General features: G+C 38.9%; 1 protein-coding gene across 1 annotated transcript; it reads right to left on the reverse strand.

Moving 5' to 3' along the window:
- Positions 1-2,230: 2,230 nt before the first annotated feature.
- DEPDC1B (DEP domain containing 1B) lies at positions 2,231-22,111 on the reverse strand. The gene is made up of 11 exons (XM_005151929.3): positions 22,006-22,111; positions 21,101-21,366; positions 17,219-17,354; positions 14,844-14,971; positions 12,679-12,809; positions 10,840-10,887; positions 10,231-10,371; positions 5,606-5,772; positions 3,944-4,120; positions 3,118-3,300; positions 2,231-2,869 (listed from the first exon to the last, which is right to left on the reverse strand). The coding sequence occupies exons 1-11, from the start codon at positions 22,051-22,053 to the stop codon at positions 2,708-2,710; spliced, it is 1,587 nt and encodes a 528-aa protein (XP_005151986.1). The 5' UTR covers positions 22,054-22,111; the 3' UTR covers positions 2,231-2,707.
- Between the last annotated feature and the right edge of the window lie 948 nt (positions 22,112-23,059).

Raw genomic sequence — 23,059 nt, forward strand, 5'->3', positions numbered from 1 at the left:
TATTTCTCTAATCCACAGCCTGAAATGAATAGGCACTTTTCTGTTCAAATCATGAGTCTTGCATATTTGCAGTGGGTTCAGTTCTGAGACTAGGAAGAGCTGTAAACAGTGGTCATAGTCACATGTGTCCTATTACTAAAATAAGCTTTCCTAAGTGTCTTCCAAGATAGGGCAACAGTTAAAATTCAGCCTGTGAAATTATGAACTCTGCCTACAGCCCTGTCAAGATTTTAGAAGGCATTTTGTGGTGGTAATTTTCACGGGCTAGGGAATTGTGAGCAAATAAACTTTCTTGTCTTTACTTACTTTAACACAGTCAAGGAAATAATTCTTTCACATAAAAGTACAATTGATCCATAGAAACATGAGATAGAATCATAGAATAGTTAGGGTTGGAAAGGACCTTCAGAACACCTAGTTCCAACCCCCCTGCCATGGGCAGGGACACCTCACACTAAACCATGTCACCCAAGGCTCTGAGCAAGGGATGGAGCATTCACAACTTCCCTGGACAACCCATTCCAGTACCTCACCACCCACACAGTAAAGAATTTCTTCCTTAGATCCATCTAAACCTCCTTGTTTAAGTTTTAACCCATTACCCCTTGTCCTGTCACTATAGTCCCTAACAAAGAGTCTCTTCCCAGCATCCTTATAGACCCTCTTCAAATACTGGAAGACTAGTATGAGGTCTCCACGCAGCCTTCTCTTCTCCAGTCTGAACAGCCCCAACTTTCTCAGCCTGTCTTCATACAGGAGGTGCTCCAGCCCCCTGATCATCCTTGTGGCCTCCTCTGGACTTGCTCCAGCAGTTCCATGCCCTTTTTATGTTGAGGACACCAGAACTGCACACAATACTCAAAGTGAGTTCTCACAAGAGCAAAGTAGAGGTGCAGGATCACCTCCTTTGACCTGCTGGTCACGCTCCTTTTGATGCAGCCCAGGATATGGTTGGTTTCCTGGGCATTGACCAACACCCCCAAGTACTTCTCAGAGCTGCTTTGAATCTCTTCTCTGCCCACCCTGTAGCTGTGCCTGGGATTGCTCTGACCCAGGTGTAGGACCTTGAATTTCATATGGTTAAACTTCATAAGGTTGGCATCAGCCAAAAGCATCACAAGCATGTCAAGGTCCCTCTGGATGTCATCCCTTCCATCTTCAACTTCCATTTTCAAATTCTCATGGAAACTAATGGGGAAACTTTAATTATTGTTTAAAATAGGCTCAAGGAAGGCTATACATTTTCAAAAAGTAGCAATGGGGAAAACTTCAACATGACATTAGAAGGCTTATTGGAGGCAGTGTGATTGTTTCCAATGGCAAACAGATTAATTCCTACTTCTCTGCAATTTAGGAACTGATGTATAACTTTCCACTTTTATACAATACTTGCTTTCCAACTAGCCTTACTCATTATTGTACTTTATGGATTAGTGCTGTAGCCAAATTACCATATATGAGTAGTCTTAGTCATAGTCAAAGCATACACAGAATACTAGGACACATCTAAAGGTTATGTCACCCTTGAAGACCTAGTACAAAGTGTAAGAGGTGGCCTCAGACTACTTTAGAATTCATTTTAATATTTCCTTATGATTTAAAAAGGAAAGTGTACCCCTTTTGTACCAATTTCACTTAAGATGTAGCATACATATTAAAGCTTATTTACTGGTTAGAAGTTTAGCAAAGTGAAAATACTGTCAATATTGCATTACAGGATAGTCACCATCATGCTGCTTACTAAAATGTGAAATAGAAATTTGTTGAGATGTCAGCTGTCTGCTCTCCTGCATAGACTACTTTGACACTCAATACAGTATGAAATGCTGCTCTTTAAGTCTCTAATGGATAACATGAAATCACCACTCTAAGTAAATATGGGAAAATTATAATGCTTTAAGAGTTCAAAAGTGCTGTCAATCATGTGAGATGCACAGTCAGATTATAGGTACAGTGGATTTCATAATGCAAAACAAATAAAATTAAAGGCACATGTGCTTCAAAGTCAATTCAATATTTAAACTCCATTTCCAGAAAAAAAAATCCAAGGCTTCAGATTTTTCCAATAAAATCTGTTGTATTGTCAAGCATCCAGTTTCATACTACAGTATTTATTAGAAGCACATGGGAAAAGACAGGGTTTTAAGAGTAGGTCAGAACTTCAGAAGTGAATGGAATTTTAATAGTGGTTGACTCAAGCTGCAATAAATCATACGAATCAAAAATTAGGAATGTGTTTTTATGTAAGATTTTTATTTTGAAAAACTGTAAAGAACACTACAGTGTACAACAAAACAAAATCCAGTGTTTCGTACTTACTCAAGCAAATTAATTCCTCAAGTTACATGTGAACAAACACAGGCTAGTCTGTGCAAAAAACTAATTTTCAGGGAGAACAAAAAAAAGTTGCCAACAACACATTACACAAGTACATTTAGCCCTTATCATGACCGTAGATTAATCCCCTTGAATTTTTGTTTTGTTTTTCTTTTTAAATAACTGACATTTAAAAACAAATTATTTACAAAAATACTGAAAAGGCTCACATTTCTACCACCTCAATACTTTCCTCTTCTTTTGACCATTTCTACCATCTCAAAAGTATCCCCAATGTTTTTTTCAATAACTACATGCTTCTCAGGCTCCTTTGGCATAAGATCCATTGATAATATGCTCTGACTCAGTCCATTGATATGTTTCAAACCTTTTACATCCGAAAGCTTCTGGTTCGGTGAAATGGTTGAAAGGGCTTTTTTAAGGCCCACCTCAGTATTGGTGGCTTCTGTTTAGTTTTTTCTGGAAATAGCACTGCTTCAGTTTCAGGCGTGGGAAATCTCACTTTATACACTTCAGGATAAGATTTCTGAAACTGGAAAAGTACATTGAGTTAAATGAAGAATTTACTCAAACTTCTATACCTCTATATATACAAAAATAGGTGATATTTTCTAACATGGCTTGATGGATCACAGTACCCTTGTTCCAAACAATTAAAGTTATACATCCCCAAGAGTATCTATGATTTTAAATCTCAGTATTTCTCTGAAGGACTACATGTCTGAAACTTGATAAAACTTTGAAATTAAAATTAAAGACTTTGGAGGAATTCTTATTTACTTGCTTAAGCTTCTTTTTCTTATCTTTCACAGATATTTCTTTATTCATTGCAATTTCTTCCAATAAAGCTGCCAGTGGTTCTTGAGAGCCAGTTGCTCTTTGGTATTCAAATTCATCTGTACTGATTTGGTGGCAAAATGATTGAGGAAGAGTTGCATCGGTATCAGCTCCAGCATATTTTATCTGAAGAGAGAGTGACAAAAAGAGCAGCTATGTTTTCCACAATAGATTTGCAAAACTGGCTTAATCACCTGAAATCAGTAAGTAGAAAAGATATGGAATAAAGACTCTGAATCGTACCTCCTATCTCTTGCACTGGTTGAGTTTTAGTAAGTCAATAATGATGACACAGATTGAGCCTTTTAACTCTTGGAAAGAGTTAAAAATCAGTTTTTCAGTAGCAATTGTATAAGAAATAACTGAAAAGCAGCTTTGAACAAAAGCAAGTATGGTATCAGGAAACAATTATAATAAACAGCTGAGCAAATAAGGATGGCTCTAAAAAAATCAGAACATTAATGGAAACACTTATTAAACATCCACAGTTTTCTTCAATAACACAACCATAGCTTGCCCATTCCATGGAAAAGATAATGCTGACCAACAGAAAAAATATTTAAGAGTTTTTGACTCTAAACTATTCAACGTCTGAGTATTTTCATTTAAATACATACTTATGTTTTAATATAGCAATCAAAAGTAATAAGCTATTCAAAGTCTAGCAGACACAGAAAAAAGTCTTTAAGAACTATCAAACTTCAGAGCAGAAAGGATAGATTTGATGTAGAAACATAGGCATAAGAGGCTTCTTTTGCTAGACACCTACTTGGACTCTCTGGAGATTTAGAACATGCTCCTCTATAGAAGATTTCAAGGTGGTGGGAACACTTAAGATCTCTTGATAGTTGTCCATGAGAAAAGATACTAGTTTAGCAGCAAGCAGTTCATCCAAGTCCATTTCATCATTTGAGCAGAGAATACAATGGGAAAACGCCTGAACCATCTGGGGGGGGGGGGGGGGGGGGAAAACAAAAAACCCAAAACAGGAAATCAACATAAAATTAAATCACAACATTACTGTGAATTTTTCTGTTTGGTGATGGGGAATCAGGCTGTATTTAAAAACTGATGTTTTACAAAAAGAGGTTTTGACAGCACAATACTTCAAGTATTTCCACAAAAGTCAATATTGGGAGAGGTGGGGAGAGGAAAAAAAGTATTGTTATCTGTGTGGACTGAAGATGGCTCTTGCATCATATACATAATCTAACCCTGACTTTAGGCTTATGACTGAATTAAATTTTATTCTAAAGATTTCATCAAATGTCTACTTTATGTGGCTTTTCCAGTTAAACAGGGCACAAACAATTCCAAGATTTTAAAAATAACAAGGAATTTGATATAAGATAAGCACCAGAGGTAAAAAAATAATACTGTTGTTTTGAAATCAAACCAAATTTCAGGTCTAGATCAATTCAGGTAGTCTCCTGCCCAAACATTCAGTTACAAGAGTTTTCTGTCTGTGCACCAGTCATTTCTAACATGAAAAACACAAAAAGCAATGAAGACTGTCATATACCATAGACTACACTGCTGAATTAAAACTTACTACAAAATACCTGGACTGTAAAGCATTCACTTCCAAAAATGACATTTAGATAAACATAATTACTTTAATCAAAGACTACTTACAGTTAATTAAATTATAAAATTTGCAGTAAAAAAAATATCTTTTTAAATCAAATATTATTCCTGGTTAATAAAAAATGTAATTGCTGTAGAACAATTTAGATTTATGCATGCTACTATAGTATTTTTATTGGACTGGCTCTACAGCTTAGCTTTCTGCAGCCCTTCTTAAGAAAGACTTCAACCAAAATAAACACATGTTTAACCAAAATAAATACGTACTCTTGTGAAGTTACGCCCAATAACTTTGTAATAACATGCTGTTGCAAGCATCAGTGGCAACTCTACAAGAAGTCCTACAGAAAAAGCATTAGTTCTTGAGTGCTTTGTCAAAAGCTGTAGTTCAAGTGATGAAAAATACCTAAATAAACTGGTAGGAATGTCTTTTTAAATGGCTAAAACCAAGTAAACCAAAACATTCAGCTGCATATTTCTAACTATGACTGAAACAGGCAGTCTGTTTCTCTCTCACACTGTCTGCAGTGATGAAGAACACCAGAAGCCTTATCTCCTGTATTTTTTCTTTTCTACTCACAAGGGAAACCTGTGACGATTTAATTTTGAAAGATATTGAAGTCTCCAAATTTTGAGCATATTCATTTATTCAAAGCTGACCAAGAAATCCCAATTTATTCAAATTCAGGGTAGTTTTTTAGAATTTGAACCAGAATAGACAAAATATTCATCAAACAAGCAAATTGTATTTTGCACAAATTCTCTACAGCAAATGCACAGAATCTTTTATCTAAACTACTCCAAAAGCCTTGTCTAGGCCTTTTGCCTTACACACTATACGTACCAAGGTTCTGGTCCTGACTGACTCAGAAAGAGGTGGTAAATCCTTGTTCAAGCTAATTCTTGCCATCATCCTCACCAGCAGCTGTAGTCTTTTCCGATTTTCTGGTGGCAGCAACAGACAAGATATCTGAAGAGCTTCTATGGCCTTGCTGTGTTTTTGCAGCAGACCTGGTTTATGCAAGATCAGAAGTTTGAGCAAGGTTTCTCAATTACATATTTCCATAACAATTAATGTAACATTTTAAAATCTGTCTTCTCACATTCCTTTGCTACTCATTCGAGACTACCTTATAACTCCACTCCCAAACACATTTAGGAAAACATCCATAGAACTGGATTAGTAGAACTGGGCACCTTGCTTAAGTATTCACAACATTTCATTCTGATTTATCAGGAAATATTAATAACCATAAACAACTCTAGATAGTAGTAGACATGAAAAACTACAATGGTTTTGTTCATCTTTTGTTTGTTTATAGCCCTTAGCTTTAAACACATCTGAGATGTATGCACAAATGTATCAAGAACATAAAAAAAAAGTTCAGTCTGAGGAAAATTGGAAAACCTAAATAAAACGTGCTTATGTACTAGTGACAACTGTGGCAATACTGATGTGTTGTTCACACCTATAGAAGTTAAACCTATGGCCAGTTCTAATTAGAAACTCTTGAGAAAGTGCAGACTGTGAGCATGGCAGAGATATTAGAAAACTGGACAGGCACAGTAGTCTCCGATAGTAGTTTAGGTATCTATAAAGAAGTCTCACCACCAAAATGTCATCCACTTTTGGGTTTCCAAGGCTCATTGAGGGAAGCATCTACTACATATTTACCTAAATAGCACTAGTATCAGAACAAAACAGAAGTCAGGACCAAAATATCCATGAGTGAAGTCCAACAGCGACTTCTCTTAAAAAAAAGGAACTAGGAAAATGATAGAGATACATTTTATGTTTTTCACTTAAGATTATAGAGGATGGAAGAGATCTTTGGAGATTATCTAGATTTCTTTGCTCAAAGCAGGGTTACCTACAGCAAGATGCCCAGGATTATGTTCAAGCAGGTTTTGAATTGTCAATTGTTCTGTTATTGAATATCATCAATAGAAGTCTGTCTCTCTTTGTCTCCCCAAATCTTTTACAGTGTCTTTTATACACATTAAAAAGATCCTCCCTGAGCTTATTTGCCTTCCTCTCTCCAGGTTAAACAGTCACTGCTCACAGCTTCTCCCCATATGATAGGTGTTCCAAGGCTTTAATAGCTTTTGTAGTCCTCCACTGGACTCATTGACTAGGGGTAACGTAAACTCCCTCAACTTGCTCACAGTGCTCTCAAGGTAGCTAAGCATGTTGCTGGTCTTTGCCACAAGGACACATTGCTTGCTTATTGTCACTTTAGTGCCCACCAGGACTGCCACGTCCTTCTCAGTAAAGCTGCTGTCAAGTCAGTCACCCCCAGCATGCACTGGTGCATGGGGTTATTCCTCCCCAGGATGCCCTGAGAAGAAATAATAAGATTGTTCATAAAGAATCATCATAACCTGTGCAAAAAGCAAGTTTAATCTTACCAAGTTAGTGAAATATCTGATGATTACTGACACCTTAGTCCTATTTTTTTAGCTATTCTGAAAACTAATTTCAGCCAGCCTCTTGGAAGAGAAGTGCTCTAGACAATCTTCATTTGAAAATAGAAGCAAGTGAGGCATCTTAGTATGTTTACACAAATAGCCTATCACTTCTGCAAACATTTATCAGGTTTTAAGATGGAACTTTTAGATGTGCAAATTACATCATGGCTGCACCAAAAGACTAAAAATATAATCTAATAACACTTTCTTTGTTATTTAGTGAAGCCCTCCACTAAACAAAGTTTATCCACTGAAAAAAGAAGCTGTGTGGAAAAGTTGTAATTCCCTGAGGGTAGCAATATGAAAAAATTAAAATTCACAAGACTGAAATTTGGTGTATAAAATTATTTATCTTAAGAATTACTGCCAATTTAAAAAGCCATACTCATAGAATCATAGAATAGTTAGGATTGGAAAGGACCTCAAGATCATCTAGTTCCAACCCCCCCTGCCATGGGCAGGGACACCTCACACTAAACCATATCACCCAAGGCTTCGTCCAACCTGGTCTTGAGCACTGCCAGGGATAGAGCATTCACAACCTCCCTGGGCAACCCATTTCAGTACCTCAGCACCCTAACAGTAAAGAATTTCTTCCTTAGATCCAGTCTAAACCTCCCCTGATTAAGTTTCAACCCGTTACCCCTTGTCCTATCACTACAGTCCCTAATGAATAGTCCCACCCTAGGATCCCTGTAGCCCCCCTTCAGATACTGGAAGGCTGCTATGAGGTCTCCACGCAGCCTTCTCTTCTCCAGGCTGAACAGCCCCAATTTTCTCAGCCTGTCTTCATATGGGAGGTGCTCCAATCCCCTGATCATCCTCATGGCCCTCCTCTGGACTTGTTCCAACAGTTCCATGTCCTTTTATGTTGAGGACACCAGAACTGCACACAATACTGCAAGTGAGGTCTCACAAGAGCAGAGTAGAGGGGCAGGATCACCTCCTTCGATCTGCTGGTCATGCTTCTTTTGATGCAGCCCAGGATGTGGTTGCCTTTCTGAAGCTGGCTCATGTTCATTTTCTCATTGACTAACACCCCCAAGTCCTTCTCCGCAGGACTACCATGAATTTCCTTTTTGTCCAACCTGTAGCTGTGCCTGGGATTGCTCTGACCCAGGTGTAGGACCTTGCACTTGTCATGGTTAAACTTCATGAGGTTGGCATCAGCCCACCTCCATTAAAAAAAAAAAAAAAAAAAAAAAAAAAAAAATGAAACCATAGACATATTTTGTAAATGTACAGCTAATTACTGCTTTACAGCAGGCATTTAGTACTAGCATTAACACTTACTATAAAACAGTATTTTATGGAACATGCATAGAATCATAGAATGCTTTGGGTTGGAAAGGACCTTCAAGATCATCTGGTACCAAATCTCCTGTAATGAGCATGGACACCTTCCACTAGATCAGGTTGCTGAAAGCCCCATCCAACCTGTCCTTGAACACTTTCAGGGATGGGTCAGCTACATATCCCTCTGCATTCACCTACAACTTCATAGTGGTTTGTACATTAGCCTCTACTGTTAAGACTTAATTACTTATTGCACAGAACAAAATTCTTGCCCTTTTTCTCTCAGCTGACATCACCCACACCCCCCCCCCCCCCAGTCTTTTCCTTATTCCCTCCAGCACCCAAGAATCATACATCAAATCTCACAAGGAAGTGTGAGAAGACCTTGCTACTGAAACTACAGATCATATATATGTTTACTTTTTTATTTTCCTACAATTTGTTCTAAGTAGTTTTGGGTACAAAAAGAAGAATTAGGCTTTAGAACAGGTATGATGAATTGTCTTCTTGAACTCCGTCCACCAGTTAGATAGTGAACAGATTCTTGAATTAAAAAACAGAAGTGGAAAAGATACCTGAGAAATATGACATTTTCAAATATATGCTACCAGTACTTCAAAGTAAACTGAATAAGCATGAAGATTCAATACAAAGTAATTCTTGAAAACCTGTATCCTATGTTTTTTGGTTTTTTTTTTGTGTAAATCTATTTTTGGTAGTAAGGAAGTATTCTGTATTAATGCCTCAATTTTCGTGAGAAACAAAACATTTTTTTAACTTTTTGAAATAGTGCATGATTTGCTTTCATTTCCACATAAACATTGGCATGAATTCTTTCCTCCTCATGTTTACATCTGTGGAATACTGTGAAATGAAACTCTTAAAACCTGAAAGATATAAAATACAATGGAAAGGCAAACAGAAAGGAAGTATGAAATGACAGCAAGAATTCTTAAGAGATATTATCAAGTGTATCTATTGTGTAAGAAAAAGAAGTCAGAAGGGACTGCATTCTGTTTGAAGCAAGATCATCAACTAACAAAGTAAAAAAATACTAAATTCCAGAAGTCCTTTTTCAACTCAACAGTTCGTTAAAAGCAATGGTGTTCCCCTTTAAAGCAGCTCAGAAAAGTGACAGGCTACAAAGCATGCTTACTTTTCAATCCAGTTGTTCTATTCTGAAATGCAACCATAAAAAATAATAAAACACTTTCACATTTAGTGTCTTTTGGTAGGTCATCTTCAGCTACAGGATAGCTGAATCTGATATAGCATGAACTCTTAAAGTTAACTAATAACTATTGTTTCTGTAAGCACTAATGTCTACTGTAAGTTTAAGCAATTAAGTATTTCCATTTCCTTCAGATATCATATAGCCATGGTTTAAAATAGTCCTTACAGCCTCATTTTTTTTTAATGTAGACATCAGTCAAGCAATTTATAAAAGCTTCTGTGAGTTTTAAAAATGCTTAGGCATTTAAAAAAAAGCTGTTAAAATTCATCTGTTAGGTGTGGCAGCACTAGGCAATGAACGGAGGCCTTTAAAAATAATGAAGACAAGCATGCAGACTTGCGATGTGTAATAAATTTTAATATTAAACTGTTCATCATGTAGAATGGACAGGACAGGTCCTAAAGAAATAAGTTGTGATACATCTGGATATGATGAATTCAAATGAATAGACTATATCCTAAACTACTTACCTAAAACACTAACAAAAACATCAAAAAATTGAAATGTGAGAAGAGGTTCTTTCATCTGGCCAAAGTAGTCCACTATAGTTTTGAAGACATCTCTTTCAAAGCCTGAGTATGTAGGCTGCTTCAAGTCTGAGCAGCTGGGCCCTAGAAAGGAGGTGGGGAGAAAAACAAAACAAAAACAAAACAAAAAATGAACCAAAACAAAAAAACCCAAAACAAACAAAAAAAAAACTGAATTCACAGCCATCAACCAGATCACCATTTTCTATTCCTGCCAATTGAAATGCAACATCAAGTAGAAAAAAACCAACAACTTAGACTCATTATTCAATATATAAGTGAAATGTATTCGTCTATTGAATTGACCAATTTCCAGTAGGTCTAGTGGAAATGAAGTTAAAATATGAACAGTTTTATATACTTTATATACTTCACTGAAATAAGCTGCATTAGCAGGAGAATATATGCTGGTTGACCTTTTCCAGGTTTCAGGCAACAATCTGAAAAATATATCAACTGTGAATGTAAACAGGATTTGATACATAGTCAGTTTAATTGTCTTCTATGAGGGTGGGTTGGTTTTGTTCCCGCTCTGCCCCCAAAAGTACTTACAATTTGCTAGACATTTCATCGCTGATAATATCCAGTGAGGTAGTTCTTCTGCATCGAGGAGAAACAGACAGAAATTAAAAGGAGAAAAAAATCTGAGAAAAATTGAAAGAAAAAGGTTAAATAGATATTCTGTAAGAAGTTCCCCCTATATGGTATTGCAACTGATTACAAAGGCAGGCTATACCTTAATATAGGATATAGCTTTAATTATATTTTACTGGAGTACCTCCAGTACTCCCTGTCAACAAGTTGTGCCTACAACTCTTACAACTCAACCGGCAAAATGAATTATATTTCAAATCCTTAACCTGCAATAAACAGCCAAACTAATTCAAGTTACACCTTCAACAGTGTATTACAGTGAAGTGTTTGCATTGAAAATGATGAAAAGCACTCATACATGCTGTTTGGTCATTTTTGCATGGAGATGATAAACATCCTGAGGTGCTCCAATTGTCTTTAAAAGGAATATGTATATGTTCTGGAAAAGAATTCATTTACAAACCAAAGCTGGTTACAATCTCATATTTTACTTCTCTACAAATCTTCTGGCAAACATGATGACGTATTGTAAGTGATAAATCACAGAACCATAGAATAGCTAAGGTTGGAAAGGACCTTAAGATCATCTAGTTCCAACCCCCCTGCCATGGGCAGGGACACCTCACACTAAACCATGTCACCCAAAGCTCCTTCCAACCTGGTGTTGAACACTGCCAGGGATGGAGCATTCACAGCTTCCCTGGGCAACCCATTCCAGTGCCTCACCACCCTCACAGTAAAGAACTTCCTCCTTATATCCAATCTAAACCTCCCCTGATTAAGTTTTAACCCATTACCCCTTGTCCTATCACTACAGTCCCCAACAAAGCATCCCACCCTAGGATCCCTGTAGCCCCCCTTCAGATACTGGAAGGCTGCTATGAGGTCTCCACGCAGCCTTCTCTTCTCCAGGCTGAACAGCCCCAACTTTCTCAGCCTGTCTTCATATGGGAGGTGCTCCCGTCCCCTGATCACACCTATGGCTCTCTTCTGGACTCGTTCCAACAGTTCCATGTCCTTTATATGTTGAGGACACCAGAACTGCACACAATACTCCAGGTGAGGTCTCACAAGAGCAGAGTAGAGGGGCAGAATCACCTCCTTCGACCTGCTGGTAAAGCTTCTTCTGATATAGCCCAGGATGCGGTTGGCTTTCTGGGCTGCAAGCGCACACTGAAGCCGGCTCATGTTCATTTTCTCATTGACCAACACCCCTAAATTGTACTTCACAGGGCTACTCTGAATCTCTTCTCTACCCAACCTGTAGCTGTGCGTGAGATTGCTCCCACCCAGGTGTAGTACCTTGCATTTCGTATGGTTAAACTTCATAAGGTTGACATCAGCTCAAAGCATCACAGCAGCAAATATGCTTTACTTTCTCTCTGATGTGCAAAGAATTTTTAATCTCAGCACTGGTTTCAAAACTCATGGATAAAATTTCACAGGTTTGATTTTCAATCTCTCAGCATACATTTGGGTTTTTTTCCCAATTTTTATACACTTTTTCTTCATGTAAATAGTTCAGTTCAGGCAGGTAAGGCCTGGGCTGACAAAGCTGCTTTTTTCACTTTAACCTTTCAATCCTCCTAAAGCACCAATATCCTTAAGAGAGTAAATATGTAATAAATACCAATTCTGACTATTGTGTTTTCAGAGGACAGCAACGGCATACTTTGTATAGATGTGGTCACCCAAGAAGAAAGATGTTACCTGTTACTATAGGTTAGAAGAAAAGCTTTTTATATACTAGTAAGCTATAATATTAAAAAGTTAAAAGAAAACATCTAAAATACTCACTTGATTTGTCTTCTAAAATGACAATGCCTTGCTTATTGACATTGTATGCATTTTGGAGTATATGCTTTGAATTCACAGTTTTTACGTCTAACACTTCATTCAGGGAATCCAAACCCAAGACCTTTTGTAATCTGCAAAAATACATAAACACACATCATGTAATCTGAAAATAGCAAACATGTGGTTTCAAGATAGACAGGACCTCTTCATATCATAGACTTCCAGAGCACTGCAAGTCAGAAGTGACCCATAAGGATCAAGCCAGCTCCTCACAGAACTACCTAACACTATATCATCCAGACACTCCTTGAAGTTTGACAGGCTTGGTGTTGCCACCACTTCCCTGAGGAACCTGTTCCAGTGACCAACCACCCTTTCAGTAAAGAACCTGTTCCCAAGGTCCAATGTGAACTTCAATTGATACAGCTTTATTCCGCTCCCTTGTCACCAGAGAGAGATCAGCACCCTGAGCTCCATTTCCTCCCTTGAGAAAAATCAAGGCTGCGATGATGGCACCCCTCAGCCTTCTCCATAGCAGCTCCAAGTCTGACCCTCAAGGCCTTTCACTATTTAACAGGAAACTGTTAAAAATGTGCTTCATCTGGAAACTCTTAACAGATTCATAAAGAGCCCCAAAACCACACTCAGTAGTAGAAGTGGGGCCACACCCATGCGGTGTAGGGTGTATCAGTCACCTCCCTCAATCATGTGGCTATGTTGTGCTTAATGCACGCCAGGACCCACTTGGTCCTTTTGGCTGACAATCTTTTTTTTTCCTTTATGCAAATAATTTTGATGCAGGGTGTAGGACAACTTAAACTTGGTGACACCTCCAATCAAGATGAACCATCATCCTCATAGTTGTTCAGTTCCACATATGCAGAGCCTCTTACTTATTATGCAAGGGCACTGGGAAAAATAGGATAGTCACAGAGGTGACAGGCCTGCTATGTCAGGCAGGAACTTCTCACCATTGTCCCCTATCCCTTCAGTCACTGTACAAAGTGGATAGGAAATTCTCCAAATCACACGTTCTGTCCACCTGCTGGGCTGTCTCATAGAAGGTAGGGTGTGATTCCATTAGTCCATGTCGCAGGCTCACTGATACTCCTCAAGCTACTCACCTCCTCTGGGAGCTCTTGTCACTATGCGCTGGAGCTCCTCTACCTGGGCTCACCTCTCATGGGAGCACTCACTACTGCCATCTTGTACTGGCATAAAAGCAGGGCACACCCTGCAGCAGGACAGCTGGGTGGCAGCGTATTCCCATCAGAACTCTGTCTGGGAAGCTGCAACAAACATGGTGGTTGCAGAACTCCGAAGCAATAGCTTTCTGAAGGGTGGATACCATCACTTCTTGGTAGAGGTGGTGGAGCTACAGTGCCCTCCCTGTGCAGTCTTTCATGCAGACTGCTATGCCACACCCTGGTTTGCGGTGCTTCTGAGCTGCTTTTATACATGTGGTGGACTTTGTCTCCTGTTGCATCTCTCCACTCCCCTGAGATCTTCCCCAGTTGAGGAACCCCCATTGCACACTGCACCAGAGCACTCTGCTGTGGATCTGTCAGCACTGGAGCATCAAGTTTATTACATTGAGATAATGTTCTGGATTTAGATAAAAGTAGTCATTAGTAAGGCCTCAGCTGTGCTGTAAAAATAGCTAATGTATATTATTTTTTCTCCTGTAGAAATACTCTAAAGCACTGCCTTTAACTTTGTATAGATATTTCTTTTGGAAATAGCAGAGAATATCCGAATCCTAAAGCCTTCAGCACCCAATTAGTGACTCCATTTCTTATCTCATATAAAGTATTTTACTTGTGATTGAAATTTTTCATGGTGTTGCACTTCTACAGACGTGCTTTTATTTCATAGCAACAAGAAAAAGAGGAAGACTGAGAAAAAAAGTGATCAGTAAAGACAAAGCCTACATAATAAAAGGACTTGTGTAAGAGAACAGAAAAAAAAGTCAAAAAGTATTAAGCACAGTGAAGTTTCTTTGCAAGCTTTATTTGCTGAATTTGTTAGTCAAATAATAAGCATATAGCTAGTCCAGCCACTGTGGCTTTAATAGCAGCAATGAAAAGTGAACATTATCAGTGAAGACAGACAAGATTATTACCTACTACACAGTTTAACAACAAAAGGCTCTGAAGTATACTCACCGTGACAAAGCCTGAGATTTCCATATCTCTTCTATATTTGCTTGTGTTAGCTCTCTGCGGAATATAAGTTTGCAGGCTGGTACTTCCCCTATAGCTATACTATGTCGCTTATACCACATCTCAGAGTTCTGAAATCAGAAAAGATAATCTTCATTAACTAGTGATTTTTCAGTTACTGAAGAGTGTAATTTTATATTACATATGTATATATAAAATATATAAACATTGTATATAACAATATAAATTGCATGTTTATAGTACAGCATGCTCCTTATTAGAAGTATTCTAAATATTCTTAAACTCCAATATAGTCCCCAGGATGCAGGTGAGTGTTCGAGTTTCACAGGCATGCAGAATCTTTTCTCATTTACATAATTTTTCACAGCTTGTGTAAATTATGTGAGTCAGAACAGCCATTAAAGCTCAGGAGTCAATGGCCTCTAGCCCTTTGTTCAGATCCTTTCCATTAAAATCAGTTCAAGTCACTTGTTTTCAGCTACCATTCTAAGATTAAATGTCTGCTTACAGAAAAATTGTTGGAGAATTATTAGATGAGATAGCTAAGACTGATATTTTTTCTCATTCAGTGTATACTGATAATAACTAAACATTAAGTTTGTTAGCAGATTCTGTACATGAAGAAAGTAAAACCAAATACAGCTGAAGACACCCTTCAGATATAATCCAACATTATAACAGAATATAGCAAAGCATAGAATGGAAGAGACTACTATCCTGTACTCAAAAACTTCATCTCCAAGCTCTGTGCTTGAAGATTGTCATCAACATGTCAATGGGTGAACATAAAATACAGTTTGTGTCAGTGGTGCACTTTTTAAGGCAAAACTCCTAGTCATTCCCAGTTTATTTACATCACAGAGCAGTCTCTGTGCATCAACAGTATTCCTTGTAAACACAACCAACCCACAAAATGTACTCCACTTAATTATTCCAAACACTAATCATTTGTAATTCCACGACAGTGGACTAGAGCTAGTTTGGAACAAGCAGCACCCTCTGAAATTATTATCTGGTCTTCCGCATCAGTAATTCATTACACAGAATGTCATCAAACCACACAGAGCCAGTATATGGCCTGACAGATGCTGGAGCAATTTAATGTGCCACCAGTTTCAGCTACCTGTCTACTGTACCATTCCAGAGGAAGTTATACTTTCCTGTAAAAGAGACAGCTATAGAAGCTTTTCCTTTTTTTTTGTCTCAGTTACACCAATTTACAGTCCACTGTATTAGCCAAAACTGACAATGAAAGAAACCTTGAGCTATGCCAGACTGTATGCTGTTGTATATTGCTAATTCTTACCAGGCCAGGAAGCTTGGACAGAAATTTTGAGCAAACAGTTGGAGGCTGCAACATGTTAAAACTGCAGCAGATACTTCCTCAGTAACTAACATACTTTATCCTCTTGACTTTTTCGTTTCTTCTGTCTTAAATCTTCTACCTACTGCTGAAATTCTAAGGATCTTAATGGTTTTTCCTCTTCAGAAGAGTGCTGTACATGAAAGGTGCACTGGATCTACACATACGTAGTTGATTTACAAATATGGAATAACCATTTGCATTCAGGACCTCTAGATATCCAGCAAAACAGTAGGAGCTACTTTTCCAAACAATCAATCACCAAGAAACCCAAGGCTAGCGTCCTGCATTGAGAAGCATTAAGGAAAAAGCCAAAATTATCAATGAAGTCCCAAGAGTTCACAAAATTAGAGAACACTCACATACAAGATAACACTGGAGGGACTGTTTAGAATATACACAACTCCAGAAGCCTAGGCTTTAAAAGATGTCCGGGGGTGAGAGTTGATACAAGTTTGGTTTACTAATAAAAGAAACAGTTGTTTCAACAACTTTGCAAATGCTGGATCAATCCACATAAGAATGGGGCAGGATGATTCTCCAGGCTGAAGGGGCAACAATGAAACCAGGATCACTTCTCCTTAACTACAGCATATTCCTTTATCAAAAAGAAATTCTCCTAACAGCTAAGAAGGAAGTAAAACTGTATATATTCTGCTACACAGTATCTGAATAAGAGTTACAGTGTAAATGACAGTATTTTTCTTGTTGCATAACAAATGCCATACCCGAATTTGAGCAAACTGGAATGTGAGAATATTGGCAAACACAGCCATGCTGAACTTCAGATGCTCAGGATATAATCTGTAGCAGAAAGAACACTAAAAGCCAGCATCACCAGCAAATCATTAACAACTTTACTTCATGTAAGTTTATAATAAAAGTATTTTGCATTTAATTTTATAGCCAAGTATCATGTGCAACAACAAAGAAATCATTAGTTTTGCTGTCCAAATATGCTTATGTCTCGGGAATTAAAAACTGGATATCTTACCATTGCAACTGCTTTCACTGGGATGTGTTCTTGAGAAATGCCAGCCTTTGTTTCATTCCAGTCTGGAAATTTAATTACTTCATTTCCACACAAAGGTTTCTTTGGATAGGACTTCAGTGGTGAGGAAGGAGGAAATCTACAATTAGAGAATATTTTTCATGTCTCTGAACTCCATCCTATTCCATATTTACCAATGCAAAGCTGTAGCAAGCCTTCACATGCAAAAAATACCAAAAAATGCCTTGGACATTCACAGTGCAACCTAATTGCCTGAAGACAGGTTTGAGTGACACATAAAACATCTCAAGGTGTCTTGTGTGGTCTCCATCTGATGCTCCAGAACAGTTCAGGTTCTTTGCACCTCCCATGACACAGCTGAACCATGGGTGAATGTCTGATATCACAGTGCATCTCAAATAGCAGCAGCTGCCTATGCATAGCAAATTGACTCAGCTCTTCACCAGAAGACACTGACTCTGCTGAAAAAGCTGTGGGTAGATTTTCTGCATGTCAAGTGAACTGCTAGCATGCATCATCTCTTAAAGCAAAGATATCTAAGTCACATAACTAACAGATTTAATTAGCATACACACGTGTCCACACAAGGTTTTGTCCACATTACCATGTTCCTCTGTGTTTACATACTTCCTATGTGAAGACCATATCCTGCAGGTTTTTTCTGAAGTCTTTTTCCAGCTGGCTATGCAGGAAACTCAAACAATTTTTAAGGCATTTCAAAAAGTGCCTTGAAGAAATCAGCAGAAATAAACCCTAAGCTAGCCCTTGCAGAAAACAAGGAAAACAAGCTATCCCAGATCACATTCAGCTCAATCACAGTTCCAGCTTAACCAGAATTAAAATACTGCTAAACCTAGGTCAGAGCATGTATAAGGGAATTAATGGCAGCACATCAGAAAGACAAACCAGTTTGGTGGCAACATATCAGCAAACTGGCCCAGATCAGATCTTGTTTATCTGCACTCTGATATCCCTGAGATGATGAGATCCCTGATGCTTCAAGAAAATGCTTCCGCATCACTTTTAATTTGAATATAAAATACAGTTATGTCTGTGACCATGCAGCTAGAACTTGTTCGCCACTTTATAGTATGCGTGTATATAACAGAATCACAGAATCACAGATTTAATGCAATTCCAAAAAATTTAAAGCCCTACAGCTTCTGAAGCTGTAACTTCTCTTTTATTATTGTAGACTACGCTGAGCCAATAAGCCAGAACACACAGATAGTGTTTGTGAATTTTTGAAGCAACAGTAGCTCTCACCTTCATATTTAATACTTGGCCAATACTATCAGACAAATCAACATTTGGGAACATCTCTTTTCAATACTCAATGAGTGAGAGCAGAAAACTACATTCACATGGGAAGTTAATGAATGACAGCTGTGTTCCACAGTGTACAGTTACAGTAAATTAACACAGTAGTTTATAGAAAATGTATAAACCATACAAAGGTTTCCAGAGAAAGTACAGTCAGTGGAATTAAAAGCAACTTGTACTGCTATCAATATCAACATGGTGAAAACCATATTTACAACATAACATCAGGAAAGTCCACAAGAGGGAGCTGCAAGGACATTAAATACGTGAATAAAGGGGGCTGGAAAACTGATGTTGAGCTCCATAAACAGGAGAAAAGCATGCTCTAGCAACACTTAAAGCCAAACACCAAAACCATGAGTAGCATGCAGTTTATTTATGCACCAAGCTGATTGGGGGAAAAGCTAGCTTCACTTCAAGATGCATGAAAAATATGCAGTTTAGTAAAAAAAAAAAAAAAAAAAAGTTGTTAGTAACTTAGTTGAATGGCAGGTGAATAAAGAACATCATTAAGATAGATATAACAAAAAAGTTCTCTTGTCCAATAGCAGATCAGTAGGCAAAGCACTACTAAAAAGAATAACAATTACAAAGTACTAATAAAAGAAAGAAAAGCACCAAAATATTTCACCCAACCAACTTCTACAGCCTGGAGCTCAGGAAAGTCATGGCTGAAAATACAAAGGAGAAAACAGCAAAATAATTTGAATGTGCCACAATGCTAATGCAAGAGACAAAAAACTACAAACACAACAAACGCAGACAAATAGATATAGCATAATACCAGTGGTTACCAAACCCCACATTTAATCTTTCAACAGAGTCAATGCCCAGAAAGAAAAGAAGCAAAGTACTTACTACCTATGGCACCAGTGAAAAAAAAAGTGTGCAGGTAGAGAGCTATCCAAAGAACAGACAAAGCAGGACTGGGCTAGGAACATACCAAACCAACACCACAACTACCACCAAGTTTTGTACCAATATCTAACTGCTTTTCTAACTCTACTTAGAAAAATAAAAACTACTCCATGACTAGGTAAACGATCACAATATTTTGCCCTTCTACAGCAGATGGCCAGAGAACTTAAAAACAGGACAAGCATACATGATACTCCCTCCTTTTCCAGCTCTTGGTCATGGTCAGTTCACAGACTGCAGAGCCATATCTTGTTTTGAGATACTTAGCAACAGACTTTCTCAGGTGAGCTGCTCAAAATATCTTCGGATACAAATCCTCTGGTACACTAGATCCTTCAGATTTGATTTCCAAATTCTAAAATTTAACATTTTCCTTGACTGTTAGTTGGAATTTCCTAGTATGGAGCTAAGCTTAGAAAGAACATTAATTTTTATTCCCCACAAATTATTTAAAATTTCTTCCATTAAATCTGATTTAAATTGGTTTGAATATTTATTTGGCAGGGAGGCCCTAACACTCAGTGTCATTGCCTTAATAAGGCAGACTAAAAACCAGCTGTCACTTTTACTGAAAAATATCATGCAGTGTTATAAAGAACAAGTTGAATCAGTGCTAATTTGTTACTGGAATTAAACACAAATCCAACCCAATTTGACTGTAAATCAGCTGAACTACAGTGGAACAAAGTTAAAATAAACCACAGTTCTTTCATAAAAAAAAAATCTTGACCCAAATTTGTTTATGACAAAATAAAAGAATTACATCTTACTTTTAAAGGGTTTCAAGTCATTAAATAATACTAGGAGAGTAATGAACAACTGTACATACAGCACAGATATACAGACTAGGGAGCAAAAAAGCTTAGGCACACTCTACAAAATAAACTATTTAAGTTCATAGAGCAAAATGAAAAGATGATTTTATCCACACCAACAGGAAATTCGGATCTACCTTTCCCCAAATACAATATTTAAAAAAATTATTATAAAAAAACAACAAAAAAAAAATCCATAAAGGGCTAAAATAAACAAACTTTGCATCTTTTAAGACATTTTCAATCTACAACCAAAAGAGCACTGAAAAAGATTACATCATGAATGACTTTCAGTTTCTGCAGGTCTTTCTCTCAGGAGTAGAAAAGCACTCAAAATAGCCAAGGGGCTGGGGAGAGGGAGAACAAGAGGAATTGAATACTCAATGGCATCCTCATTCCCATACATCTATTCTTGATATGCATTCTTCCAACACTGACAATCTTGATGTCTGCCAATAGCAAACAGAACCCACTACACCATAAAATCTGCAAAAACTTGTTAGTATTCATTGAATGCAATTTAGTAAAAGTGCCCTTCAGAAATATCTAGAAACAAAGGAGAAGGAAAATGAAAAGGGGGTGGGAACAACAAAAAACCCACAAAAAAACCCACAACCAAAAATACCCAAACTACAAAACCAAGCCAAATGTTAAACTAGGTTAGTTGCTTATCACTAAAGAAAAAATAGTCTTTAAAACAGGGTGGGGGGAGGAGACACATTAGCCCCTTACAAAGGCATTCTACAAAAACATTTGTTCCACCAAGGAGCGATTACTTAAGTTTTTCAGACATCACATACAGGTTTACCTATATAAATGGCCATCATCTTGAAAGTCCTCTTTGCCCCATCTTCCTTTAATATCCTCAATAACGTGATTTTTTAGGAATTTTTTAAGCAGTTTAACCGTTTGATTGCGAGTCACTTCTGGGCCAAAATTTTGATTAGAGCCAAGCAGTTCATGTAAACAGTCCACTGCCTCCGAGGCTTTGAAGCAATGCTCGTAGCTTTTAAAGCGGCACCGATGTTTCCGTAAAGGCATCCCAGCACGAAAATGTTCTATTATCTCATTCCACTAAAAAAGAACAAAGAAAACTGTTACAACTCTTCTCCTAGAAGCACTGAGTCGTACAAAGCAAGGTCGGGATACAACCAGATCTGAAAGCAGAACTACACAAACTTTTTTTATCATCTGCATTTACAATCCCACGGAAACCTAAAGCTGTGATTTAAAAAGTGGAGACCTGAAAGCAAACACAAGATTGAGAAAACTGAGAGATGTAGAGCCCATGCTACCCATGGCTCTGTAGGTACAGCTTTAACGTCCCTGCTGCTTTTAACTTAACAAAGGCCGGTCTAATGCGTCCCTCTGCCGGGTGCTGCGGCCGCTCCACTCAACGCAAGGCTCCGCAGACACCCCACACAGACAATGCGTGAGGGGCACCAACACCCGGAATGCGGCTGGGGACCATCCCGCCGGGTCCCGGCCCCCCGAAATAGGCCCTGGCTACCCAGGACAGACCCAGGGCCCGCTCCAGCTGGTGGCGCTGAACCCTCAGAGACTCAGCCAGCGGGCCAGGCCCAGGTGGCCAGACTGCATCAAGGCAGCGGACCCGTACCCAGAAGGCTCTAGAGAGCCACCGTCGGGCACGGAGGCCCACAGGGACGAGGTAATGCTGCACAATAAGCCCCCCCGGGGACGGGGAGCACTCACCAGGCGGGTAGCGCGGTAGGGCCCGGGGCCGACGAGTTGCGGCTCCATGGCCGCGGCGGGGCCTCGCCGTCTCCACGGAAACAAGCAGCCGCGCGCACCGCACCCACCGTTTGAATCCGCGCCCGAGAGACGCCGCCCTCACCTATTGGATGGCGACGGCCGCACGTGACGCTCCGACCGTTATTGGTGGGGCGGGGACCCGCTGGTTCCGGTCCACTCCTTTGCCCTGCCCATCGCGACCCCCGGTGCCCGCCGCAGGCTCCCTGCCCCCGCTCCCCCGCCGGGGACCGCAAACAGAGCGAGGGGACCGGCAAGAAACAGGGCTCCCGTCGGCCAGGCGGGGCACTGCGTCTGCTTCGGCCGCTTTGCTTCCCAGGAGGGAAGTTACTTGTTAAACGAGCATTAACTGCGCTCTGCTGTTTGCACTTCCTCAGCCAGTAAGTGGTTCGGAACAGGGGCTTGGGTTTGGAAAGCAGTCAAACCACGGCAGCGAAATACTTCCAAACTTGGGTTTGGAAAGCAGTCAAACCACGGCAGCGAAATGGTGAATTGGCAGCTGGACACAGAGAATACTGCCTTTTCGTTAATTTGGAGCACAAGAAAGAAACCTATCCCAATTTACAGAACTCAATTTATTTAGAGAGAAGTAGCTAGCAAGAGCAGTGTTTCTCCTCCACCAAATCCAGGGCATACAACATTTCAACCTAATTCCCCTCACTGTCATTAACATTCGCTATAACTTTAACGATTGTGCTGACTGTTGCGTCCCTCTTTCTAGCACAACTCAAATGTGTAACATGATTCAGCATGCAAGGTGCACAACTGTTAGGGAAAAAATGTGACTATTCAGATCAAGACTGTGCTATTCTCACCGACTGCAACATAGTGTGTTTACCGACATTAGAGGGGAGGAGAGCTTAGAACCATTCGGTATTGATATCACTAGCACAGTTACACAATTATATTGCATGCAACCCTTTAGGCTACATCCATACAGTTCTCTGAAACAATGCATTCGTACAACTCAATGAAACAACTCTCTTTCTCCAAATGC

Source organism: Melopsittacus undulatus, chromosome Z (genome assembly GCF_012275295.1).
Source record: "Melopsittacus undulatus isolate bMelUnd1 chromosome Z, bMelUnd1.mat.Z, whole genome shotgun sequence".
NCBI classification, from domain to species: Eukaryota; Metazoa; Chordata; class Aves; order Psittaciformes; family Psittaculidae; genus Melopsittacus; species Melopsittacus undulatus.

Excerpts from the sequence above, each read along its gene's own strand:
- DEPDC1B (XM_005151929.3), bottom strand. The coding sequence starts at position 22,053 with ATGGAGCCGCAACTCGTCGGCCCCGGGCCCTACCGCGCTACCCGCCTG. Across the intron at positions 21,367-22,005 it reads CCTACCGCGCTACCCGCCTG|TGGAATGAGATAATAGAACA; the intron begins GTGAGTGCTCCC and ends GTTCTTTTTTAG. Across the intron at positions 5,773-10,230 it reads TGTTTTTGTTAGTGTTTTAG|GTCTGCTGCAAAAACACAGC; the intron begins GTAAGTAGTTTA and ends TGCATAAACCAG.